This window comes from Protopterus annectens, chromosome 7.part0 (assembly GCF_019279795.1).
Source record: "Protopterus annectens isolate FY-2018-M chromosome 7.part0, PAN1.0, whole genome shotgun sequence".
Taxonomy (NCBI): Eukaryota; Metazoa; Chordata; order Ceratodontiformes; family Protopteridae; genus Protopterus; species Protopterus annectens.
In genome coordinates this window covers 1461644329-1461656974 of record NC_056739.1, presented here as the reverse complement: position 1 = coordinate 1461656974, position 12646 = coordinate 1461644329, and the positions used below count along the sequence as shown (strand labels likewise).

At 40.6% G+C, this 12646-nt stretch overlaps 1 protein-coding gene across 1 annotated transcript in view; it reads right to left on the bottom strand.

The window, feature by feature from the left end:
• Positions 1 to 12646, bottom strand: part of SUMF1 (sulfatase modifying factor 1) — a 1255299-nt gene that overhangs the window by 911494 nt on the left and 331159 nt on the right. The window contains exon 4 of the mRNA XM_044076406.1: positions 5977 to 6059. Coding sequence (XP_043932341.1) covers positions 5977 to 6059 — 83 coding nt within the window. The remainder of the gene's footprint in view (positions 1 to 5976; positions 6060 to 12646) is intronic.

Genomic DNA, 12646 nt, shown 5'->3' with positions numbered 1-12646 from the left:
TGTATCGAATTTAGTCACATTCCTTACAATCTAAGCAACCCCCCATGTTGCGTAGTGGGAACAGAGACCACCTAGAGATAGTCTTGAGACACAATTACAGTGGCTGACTTTAAATTATATACTGCATTTTTAGGTTTAGTTACTGAACATTATTAGGTTTTTACTGTTTAACAAGCTAAAACCTTCTATTCTGGAGGCCAGGGGCAACTATTTTTTTGAATAGTCAGCTTCTCATTTGGGGTTTACTTTTCACAAGTTAATGAGCTGAATTAGTGAATATTTTGTTTGCCTTCCAACCTGTTTATCTTTAGCAGTACTATGAATTCTAATTTGCTTGTTTTCTGGTTTATACCCAAGGATGGCAAAGAAACCCACCACACCTCACTGAGTCTCCAGATTATATGCTGTAGTGATGAGAAAACCCATGGAAGAAGAGTTACTAGTGACTTTCACTGCTGGGAGATGTCAAGCTGTCATGCATAGAAAACATTACTGATAATTCGATGTAGCATGCGGGTTGGTGCAGGACTGGTACAACGGTTACATGACGTTCACGTACAGCAACAGAATGTTAACTGGCTAGAGTAATGAGCGTATTTAGTGAACATAGGGGAAGCCAACATGACGGTTTTTAAAATAAGTTATTAATATGTATTTTAGAATCACAAAGACATCAATGCAAGACTGCTTTTTATGCCTGACTTTGATAAATAATTTATCTTCTTCTGTTAACATGTTATTTTTATGATTTTATACTGGATACAGCAACATGTAATCATAAATTACAGATGGTCTCAGGTAAGCTACTTAAATTTAAGTAACTCAAAATGCTTATCACATTTCCTTCAGTCCTCCTTGCTAGCCTGTGCTTTTAAGTGTACTTTCAGTTGATTTTTTATGAATACATGTACATGTAACTAAGTAACTTGTACTGTTTTTAGCTCAAGGCCTGTGTAAAGGTTGATGAGAGCAATGTGAACAATCCAGGTATGTTTTCAACCCTTCTCCCATATACACTTAAGATAAAAACGAAGTTTCTTGTGGCTTTCTCTGACATTTAGTAAGATGGTAACAGGAAGAGGGACAACAAAACAGTGGTCTTAATAGTACAACAGGGACTACTTACAGTACCATCCACAAATATAGATGCATGTCTAACCTTAGAAGGCAGACACCCCCCCCCCCAACTAACCACACCTCAATACCAAAATTCCACTTCATCTGTTTTGAATATGTACTCTTTCTTCCACCCTTTCTCAAGTGATTCAATCATTCCTCCATTATTTGGTGTATCATCCTGTCTGGGAGCATCACTTTATCAATAAACATGTCTTATTCTTCAAAAAAATGGAAGTGAGAGTCTGTGGTTCATTGGCTCTGAGGTATGGCTAGAACTTGGTGAATTCCAAAGGAGGATATGTGTTTGAGGACAAAGAAGGCATTACAGCTGTGTGTAACTTCAAGAATTGGGCAGAGGTGGAGACTTTGAATCCTGTAAATATTCTACTATACAAGTTGAAGTTATAACTCTTAATTCACAAGGTATGTGGTACTATAGTAATGTATATTTACTTCTGGAAAAATAAATCCAATATAAAGAACTCAAACTTGTCTTAAGAGGTACTCAGTAACTTATGATTTTTTTTTTGTTATGTTAAGAGTGCCTATGGTAAAGTCTTCACTGCACTTAAGTAATTATGATAACAAACTCATATATAAAGCTTTTGTGAAGGCTTTTGAAATTCAGTAAATCAGACTCTGTAACTCATGCATTGTATTACAGTTTTCATAAACATGTATAGCTTATTTTAGAAGTATGGTTGCAGTCCAGAAAATTAAATGACTTTTGCCACGATAGGCTCTTTAAGCCAATGACACCTTTTGCAAACACCAACATTAAAGTAGTCATTCCAGTGGCATGGAGGGATAAAGCTCAAACTACAGCCCAGTTGACCAGGGTTTGATTAAACAGCTTAGGCGACACATGAACTGGTAAGGAGAGATGGGCATGCCCATCCTAGGGGAAGGGCACTCATAGATGACACTCCCTTAGGGGAGGCATGGTCCATTGAGAGGTGTTGCCCCTGAATGAATCAATCAGTATGGAGGGTGGGGCAGGGAGTGGGTAGGGAATCTTTAAAAAAAAAAAAAAAACTCAGGGTGGAAGAAGAGACAATCAAGCCCCTAGGATGTCCTTAGGATCATCAACTGGCACCAGCAGAATACTGCAGAAAACAATCAATCAAATGGGAAATTAAATATGATTGGTTTATATGAAAGGTGTGGGGTAGAGATAATGCAGCATGACTTGTCACTGAAATACATGTAAAGGCTTGTTGAGAAAGTTACCCTATCACAAGGGTATGAATATATGTAAGGGTTTGTTGAGAAAGCTATCCTACCACAAGGGTATGAATACATGTAAGGGTTTGTTGAGAACGTTAGCCTATCATAAGGCTATGTTAGAATGGAAACAGAAGAATGGAATTTAATTTACGGTCAATATCAACATTTATCAGAAGAAAAATGTATTTTTGGCAAGACTGTGATAAACACTGCATGGGTTACATATAAAGGAAGAGGTTGTGAAATTTGTTTTACAAGAAAAAGTGAAATAATGATTATGAAATTGAGTAAACGGAGAAACAGTTATTTCAAAACATCCACTGTAAACAATGTAAAATTCTGTTGATCTTTCCACTACTGTGAAGTTCTTTTGTTCTGATTACATCAATAAAATCCCCCTAAGAATAATGGCTTAATTTATTTGACTGTTAAATTGTTTATTAGTTCATATTAATTGTTTGTTCACATATTATTATACTATACACTTAATGTATAACTCTTTTATGACATTACACAATATATAAATTGTACACATAATATCTAACATAGGCAAATAGCACATTGACAGAATCTGAAATAATTATTCTCAAAAGATTTCCTTGATGTCCCAGCCAAATTACATCCCCACTCTCAAGTAATTATGTACACCACTTCAGACCACTCCTAAAAATAGGTCATAGGACACGTGGGACTAAGTCGGGCAACATTAACTGCTTGTAGCTGTCTATAACTCAGGTGACCTCATGGTACATTTTAAGCACTGTTACCTCATAGTGCTTAGTTCTGTTGTTCAGATTTAGATTTGAGATGACCACCTTCTGTGTAAAATCAGCACAGCTTCCTTGTGACCACTTTTCACAAGTGGTCTCACTTTTTCTCAAATCCCAGAGACAACAGTAGTAGTGACCATAGGTGGGCATGTCATATAACAGTAAGTGAAATATGGGCATTCTACAATAGGTTGGTATCCCATTCAAGATTAATTCCTCTCCTCTGCCTAAGAGACAGTGTAAAAAGACAGGCTTTGGGTCATGCAGAGTCCAGAACTGGATTAAGCTGACCTGGCGAGTGAATGACAATACATAAGAAACATCACAATTTAAATATTCATTTCAGTGAATCCAAGTAAGTATATAGTGACCAGTTAAGCAGGCAACTATATTTTCTAGGTTAAGTTAGTTTCTAGTGAAGTTACTCTTTGCACATAAAACTTTAAGCATATGGTACAAATTCTTCCTTTCTCTTTTCTACTAAACTGATGTTACACTGAAGTGGTTTACATACACAATACCCGGAGGCAAGCATGTAAATGTAAACATGTTACTTAAATTTGGAAGCAGTTATTCAGACACAGATGCAAAAACATGTTTAAAGTAGACAACCCTTTATTAACACATCCAACCATCCTTTCCTAAACCGCCACCTTCATTTAGGTAGTAGTAGAATGCTAAGCAGGGTAGAACAGACCTCCCTAGCTCCAATTACGGTCTCCAACTCATCCTGTGGGATACCTAGACAGTTCTTGGTAAACCAAGAGTTATGATCCCTCCAGCATGTCCAGAGTATGCAGTACTGGGATCGCCTTCTCATGAGCCACGTCTGGTAACAACCTGTAAGAGATGCCCAGAGGCATCCTTAAAAGCTACATGCCTTATCAGAGGGCTTGATAACATCCCAAGCAGCCTAACCTTCCTGACAGCTACACTTAAAAGGATTTCTCTAAGACCTGTGTACCACGACATGCTAGTCACTGAGGATACCTCACTATTGTTTAAAGATATACAGCAATTAATATAAATTTCCTTTTTTAATAAAAAATATAGCAAAACAGAAGCATGCAGTGTATTACTTTGATCACTATAAGTTACCTTTAACATTACACTAAGTATGTTATGGGCTGTTACCTCAAAATGAAATAATTGTATGCATTAAAGAGCAAATTTCAGTAAATAAATTCTGTCCTTAGAACACTTTTACCACTGGAATATTCTATTTATCTGTCTGGTTACTCAAAAAGTTTATCATATCTAAAGAATTTAACAAGGACACTGGATGTTTGATCTTTATTTGGGAAAGTTCTTACTGCACAATTTTTTTTTTTTTGGGGGGGGGGGGGGATAGCTTCAGAAGCCATAGAGGCAAGATCTTCATTCTGGAAGGTTATTCAGCTGAAGGCATGGCTGTCTCCCAAGAATTATCACTGGAAGTCTCAAAGATATGAGGTATCAGAGCACAGGGCTGTACTAGCCCTTCCATGGTTCTGTCCTTGAGGTGGGCCTTCTTTTCTGCATGCCTTAGGTTTTATTTATTTATTTTCCTGGGATGACACCTCCACACTGATGACTGCTGTATGCTGCTCACCCAAGCAGCCTGACAACAGAGAGACACTGACTTTACATTATCTACATACCAATATTGAAGTACTGAATGTTAATAGCTGTAGACAAAAGGTACAAAATGGGAAGTACCAAAGCCAAACACACTCTGGCTAGGCTTATAAATGCCCTAGGGCAGATAGCCTAGTATGAACCTATGAACTTATATGAGGACTATCTGCTATGCTCTTTCAGCATGCTTGACTGCACTGTCCCGACGACTTATCCAGTGCATATTAACTCCCTCCTGGACAAAAGGGAACTCTCCAACTAGGTATCCTGCCAGCCAGCAAAGGGAAGTTGAAAGAATAAAAGCAGGTAAGGCAGAGGCTAGTATAAAACAACCACACGTTAAAAAAATGCACCAAACTAGTGGCACAGTATTAACAAGTAGTTAGCAATTTCTGACTGCCTAAGCTGGCCAGTGTGGTAAGGCAGAACAGAAGGCAAAAGAGTAAAGTGCCAGGTGCACAAGTAAGAGTTCTGTAACCCCAGCATGGGAACTAGTGATTTCCCTGTTAATTCTGTTAGTAAAATCCTACCTGGAAACTGTTTCCATGACCCAGTTTTAAACAAAAAAGGCCAATGTAGGTAGTACTGAAAAAGCAGAAAAAAATGTTGCAGGGATTTTCAAACAGCTAAAAAGGGCAAAGGAAATTAAAACACTCAATTACGAAAATAAGGTGGGAGGTACAAAATGATGACTTCAATAACTCAGAGGTAAGCAAAGTAAGAAACAACAAATATGCTTGTAAGACATGAAGCTAATGAACAAATTAATATACTATGATACATAAACAGCATCTTCAGTAGAACTTTTAAAAATTAAACAAAATATGGAATTCTAAGCTTCCTTACAGCAGACAGTAAAGATGAAATTTCAGTGAAGTCAGTAATACAGTAGGTAGAGATGTGTGAATTATAACAGGAAAGGAAAAAAAAAGATAGAAATAAAAGACTACAAAAGTTACCATCCAGCTGTAGTTATAGAAAAAAAACAGCAAACAACAATTCGACAGTTTTTATTTGCTATCAAACATCAGATCTATATTTCTCAATAGAACACTTGCATATAACTGCAATAAATTCAGAGGTGATAAAGTCCTAAATAATAGGAATAACCACTGTAAAAGAAGCTCAACATATGCACATTTTCAGAATACTTGAAATATAACTTTTTACAGAGTGACGCAGCCTTTTACATATGCTTAAGTTTAAAAACAGACTTTATACAAGAAAAAAAGTGAAGGCTCACCTATCTGCTATGTTAGAATCTGGCCCCTCAGGATGTCTCCAGCTAGTTTCTTTCACAGGTAGCCACCAGGGTGCAGCAGCAACCTAACACCAAACAAAATGAAAATTAAAACTTACATAATATATTAGTCAGATACTATAGTGAAGAAAATACATGTCACAAATTAACTATCCACAGTCCTAGTGATCACATTTTTGTCTTCTTTCATTTTGCAGAATATTTAGTTGTCAAAGACTACACATACCAAGCCATGGGGTACAGAATAATAAGTGGAGATGCTGGATCAGTACTACGCCTTAGTCTTTAAGGCAAAAAAGAAGGGGTGGGTGTCAGAATGTTAACAGGTAGTCAAGTAACTGGATATTTTTGGAGAGATGAAAAGGAATCAAAGACTCACGAGAACTTAGCAGAAAGACACACGGGTACGAATGAGGGAAAACCAAAAACAGGAGAAACAGCGACTAGGAAAGAACCAGCAAAAATTATAGGGATTTTGAAGAAATGAGGCATAATGTCTACATGAGCTAACTTCCAGGATGTTAAATAAATGGCAGCAGTATCTGCTGAAACAATGACAGGAATTTCCAACTCGGAGACCATGTACATTTTTATATTTTTGTGGTCAAAATCATCATTTCTCTTTTTTTTTTCTAATTTTGTTTGTTTCCAGATCACCTTTTACAGAAGGACAAATTAGCCAAGGTCCTAGATATTTGCTTGTTTGTTGTTTTAATCAAAAACCAGCTACCATAATAGTTAAGGTTTTTACTTCCCATGCACAAGGTACAAAGTTCAATCCTGACCTCCAGCCAATACCTGCAGAGTTTGCATGCTCTCCCTGTGTCTCTGAAATTTTTACCACATCCGAAAAAATATGCCGTGTGTTTTAATCTCAAACTTACCAAAGAATGGAGCTGTGGGCAGCAGCAAAAACTCTACATGGTGCCTTACAGGGGGAAGAGTTGTACAGACCAACCACTTTGGGCATCTACTGTGGTGCATAGTATCCTCAAGTTAGGAAATCACAGACTTCACGCTGTGGCAGGGTCAGCCACTCAATGGTGTAAAATAAGTCTCTAGAAGATTCACTCGTGTTGACTAATGTCTCCAAATGGACATGGATATTTGCCAATGATAAGTGAGCTGAGGACCCAACCCATGCTAATGATGGGAGGGGTGTATGTGATCCTATTGGTTAGTGTCTGCCTGTCATAAAACCCAGCAGCCCTGCGTCAATAAGCTACTAGTTGGCTGGTGTCCAGCTGCCCAGCCTGGGTTACCTGGAATAGCTCAGTTCAGCAAAACCTGGACGTAAAACAAACAATGAACTTGCCAAACATGAGCTAAGAATTGCTACACTCAGTGTAGGTTCACTGACCAGACAAGGACACAGCTTGGAAGTGGAGGGCATGATGGTAAGGAGGCTGGGCGTCTTATGTATCCAGGAGACAAGATGAAAGGGCAGTACAGCAAACCCACTTGGCTTAGATCCAGAGTCCGCTACTCAGGAGGATAGGCTAGAAATGGTGTGGGAATTACAGTGAGGGAGAAGCTTCAAAAAACAGTGAGAGATGTCATCAGAAGTAGTGACAGACATGGCAACTGGAGCAATATTCATGATCTCAGCCATGCCCCACAGCTGGAGTGTGACAGTGAAGAAAGAGTGCATTCAGACAGTAGTTGTAGATCCTACTAGATAAAGGACAACATGAATTGGTGTCAGTAATGGTAATCTGAAAGCACATATTGGGACAGACAGAATAGGATATGAGGACTGTCTTGTTCCACATGGTTGCGGCAACCAGAATAAAGAAGGACAGGCCATTCTAGACTTGTGTCTGGCAAATGGCTTGATAGTAGCCAACACGTCTCAGAAAGACAGGCAGTCACAAGATCACATACAAGAGTGGCCAACGTGTAACTAATGGTAGACTTCCTCCTGGCAAGGAAAGGGCACTGATGGTAGAATCATCAATTACAAAGCCACCCCTCCAGTGAAACAGTTAGCCCACAGCAGAAACCACTGGTTGCCACAATCGTAAGCAGTGATCACAGAAGGCTCTAAGATCAACAGAGACCAGGCTGAAGACCTGGAGGTTGACTGGAAAGAAAGCACAACAGTTGGAAGAACTACTCAGGGCTCCGACACCTCAAGAACAGGATGAAATAGACGGAGTTGAAGAAGAATGGCAGAGCTTCAAAACAGCATGTATGAGGATTATAAAACAGATATGTATCTGAGCCAGGTATGGAAATAAGGGATACAAGGAAAGTTTGTGGTGGAATGCGGAACTCCAGAAAATCATCAAAAGAAAGGAGGAGTGCAGGGAAAAAGTGGACGATAGAAAAGGTAGACCAGGCTGGGAGGAAATATTGGTTGGCTAACAAAGAAGCTAAGATAGGAGTTACAACAGCAAAGAAGGCGGCATCAGAGACACTCTACCAACTTCTAGAAAGTGAGTCACAGTAGATGGCACAGAGAAACGTTATGTTGCAAGATAAAAAGATAGTCAGAAACCCTTCATACGGGAACAACCTGTTCACCAGTCCACAGGACATCAAAGGCAGATGGTAGAAGTACTTCTAGCAGCTTCTAAATGAAAAAAAAAAACAATGAACCTGCACTGCCCCAGACACAGCCTATGATGAGTTAAGAAGAGGAGCCCACTACAGAAGTAAAAACAGCACTAAGGAAAATGAAGTCAGGAAAGCAGCAAGCTCATATGAAGTCACACCAGATACGAGAGAGCTCTGGGTGAGATAGGGGAGAAATGGCTCCTGAGGATGCTTATAGCAGGGTGAAGAGAAAGGTGGATCCCAGATGACCTCAGAATAAGCATATTAGTGCAAGTTTTGAAGATCAAAGGGGACATTCAAAACTCAGTACAGAGATACGAAAATCCTATCACATTGCATGCTAGTTATGTAGAGAATGATTGATAAATGAATATGCAGAACAGTGGAAAGTAAGATCAGAGGATGAGCAGTTCAGATTCTGATCAGGGTGCAGCACAACCAACCCGATGCTTGCAGTGAGACAGATAGTTGAGAAAAAGCTAGACATGAGGAAAGTGTTCAACTGGGTATTCCTTGACTTGGAGAAAGTATACGACAAGGTCCCAAGAAAATTGATTTGGGGAGTCCCGTGGTGGTTTGAAGTCCCAGAAACACTGATAGAATAAGTGCAAGCTATGTAGAAGGACCCAATGATTCAAGTACAAACAATGTTCAGTCTCACAGAGGGGTTCCCAGTGGGAGTGGTGTGTGCCAGAACTCATCTCTGAGTCCACTGCTGTTCATACTGATGGATTACAGTAGCAAACAGGTCGGAATGGACAGATCAGCAAAGTTGCTGCACGCACACATTCTGGTAGAGACGGACTCTGAGCAAAAACATCAGCAAAGGATAGGGGAATGGAATGGAATGCAAAACTGAAAGTGGGTGGGATGGAGCTGGGTACAGTTAATTACTCCTTTGCTAAAAACACCCCCAAGTGTTGACCTAGTAATAAGGGATCTGGAAACGATGTTGACACCAATCTGACCTTTGATCAACACACAATTGAGACTGTAAGAAAATCATTCTATGTTGCCCACTTGTAGGTAAAGGTAAGTTATCCGGGTCTAAAGAAGTTATAGTACCACTCAACTCAGCCATTTTCAGACATATCATTTGAGTACAATGTCCCCTTTGGCATGTAGCTAACCAGACACTTGCAACAAATGGAATGCCCACAAAGGTTTCTCACCAGGAAAACTTGGAGCATGAATACCCTCTACTACACTGATTGTCAAGTTCTGTCTCTCTAGTCAGTCTCCTACAGTCTGCAGAGAGGGGATCTTTGCCCAAATTACAGGGCTTCCTCAGACCCAGCCCTGATGGATCTGTTGTACATGTGCAAAACAAGCAGCAGCAGAAACACCAGATCCAGGGATATAAACTTTGCTAGTTACACAAACAGAACGTGCTCTGCAGAAAGATACATGTCCCAAAGGACATCCACATTATAGAAGAGGCTCCCCATCCATGTAAAATAGATTTCATCCCTGACCCTATTTAAACAAAGCTTTAACAAATGGATGGGAAATCATACATTTTGCCCACATTCTAGCTTCCATGTCCCTTAAGGACAGAGGCCATCAATAAGAAAAGCATTATAGGTTCATAGGTTCATACTAGGCTATCTGCCCTAGGGCATTTATAAGCCTAGCCAGAATGTGTTTGGCTTTCGCCACCCATTTTAAATTTATTTTGCTATGCCCTTTTTCGAGGTTAGTATACTGTGCCTCTGTCTAACAGTGACACAGAAGTGATACCCGGGGTAAACCTACGATCTCCCATCTACTCATCAAGATTCCTCTTGAAGAGAGTCAATGAGGGACTCTGCCTAACATGGACTGGGATTTTATTCCAGAGTGAAGGGAGCCTCTGGGTTATGAATCTGTCCCTCCAGCATGTCCTATTTATTTCAGTGCTGAGGTTCAAGTCTCGAGCGTAGCTCGATGGGATTTGGATTTTCTGAGTACAGCATGTCCATTAATTCCGGGTTGGACATGGCTTTATACGTCAGGCACAAATCGCTTCTGATCAGGCTGTATGCCACTGTGTAGAGCTGGAGTTTCTTTAACTGGGCAGCATATGGCATCTGTTTGAGCCCTTTGATCCTCTTGGTGAGGTACTTTTGGGGTCTTTCCAGTTGCTGCAGGTGTCTGGTAAGGTACATCCCAAAGGGCATTATACTCAATTATGGGCCTGATGAGGGATGAGTAAAGAGGCACGATGACCTCCTGATCTAGATGTGAATCCCTTCATGATTAGTTGGGCTATATAAAATGTTTTTCTAACCACTTTGGCCACGTGGTTGTCAAATGAGAGATTGCTATCAACTTGGGTCCCCAGGTCCCTAATTACTTCTTCTGTACTTAATGGATTACCACCATGTGGAAATTTGTGGGCACTTTGTTTTTGCCAAAGGGATGACTATACATTTTTGGCATTTAGCTTGAGGCCATGGCTCTGGCACCAGTTGTCTCTTTCTATGAGGCCCTTTTGGAGGATGCTTGTGTCGGCTGGAGAGTCTATTATGGCGCCCAGTTTGCAGTCATCTGCGAACTTGGTCAGCCACAGTCCTTCCGTGTTGGCCTGTACCTCCGAGAAATATATACCGAACAAGAGAGGTCCCAGGACTGAGCCTTGTGGGACACCACTTGTAACTGGTTTGGAGTTGGACATGGCTCCAGCAATTCTAACCATGTGGGTTCTGTCCTTGAGCCAGTTTGCAATCCATCTAGTGACATAGGGGTTTATATTTAAGCTGGTGAGCTTATCTATAATGCCCGAGTGGGGTATTGTATCGAAGGCTTTTGCGAGGTCCAGGTAGGCTGCGTGGGCCACCTTCCCCTCATCAATGGCCTTGGTGACTGTTTCAAAGAAATCAACCAGGTTTAAGAGGCAGGATCTGCCCTTAAAGCCGAACTGGGTAGGATCCAGTGTCTGTAGGTCCCCAATATCTTTATTTATGAGGTCCATGATGATCCTTTCCATAGCTTTGCAGACCAAGCTAGTCAGGTTTATGGGGCGATAGTTTCCAGGATTCGTTGAGGCACCACCTTTATGGAGAGGGATCACTGTTGCTGTACGCCACTTTTTGGGCACATATCCTGTAGTAAGGCTGAGATTGAACAGTAGTTTTATGTTTGGGTTTAGCTCTTAACTTATCTTATCTAACTATTATCTTAACACCCTCTCTCACAAACCCCTTAGTACCTCCATACTAACATATCCCCTCCCCCATACAGAAGCCCGTGATACTCTGGATCCAAATGGGTTTAGGGTGTGCAGTTAGGCTTGTAAGGGCCCTAGGGGTCATTACCTTCGTGACATCCTATGAACCTATTCATAAATTCTGTACTGTTAGAAAAACGTGGGCAGAAAGGGGGAAAAATTGGAAGGGAAGGGATGAAGATAGAAAGTGGAGGAAATATATTACATATACAGAGGTAGGACAGAGTAGAGGGGCAAAGAAGGAGTAGGGGATAAGGGTGCCACCTAAAGTGGGCAAGATCTTGGTAAGTGTAGGAAAGTGAGTGAGAGAGCTGTTAAGAAAAAAGAAGTATAGATGGTGAGATGCAAGGTAAGAAGTAAAGTTAGTGTAATTAACAAGGAGTGTTGGCTATAGGGCAGGTTGAGGGCAAAGGTAAGGCTGCTGTGTACTCAAGCTAGTAACTAACCAAAGGGCCCTGATAAAAATAGTAGATAGGGGTCAATTATGCACTTGTAACTGAGTCCATAACATACTTTCTTCCTTCCTTGGAGGTAGGTAGGCAGGTGAAAGAGTCAAATAGAAGAGGCCACTGGAGATTGTAGGGGTTTCTATATCTCCTGGTAGGATTTGGTTTGGACTGATTTGTTCAGGACAAAGCAGAGCTGGGTTTTTCTTCCTTCCTTGGAGGTAGGGGTGCAGTGTGAAAGAGTCAAATAGAAGAGGCCACTGGAGATTGTAGGGGTTCTTATATCTCCTGGTAGGATTTGGTTTGGACGAGTTCAGGACAAAGCAGAGCTGGGTTTTTCTTCCTTCCTTGGAGGTAGTAGTGCAGAAAGAGTCAGCCAGAAGTGAGGCCACTGGAGATTGTAGGGTTCCATATCTCCTGGTAGGATTTGGTTTGGACC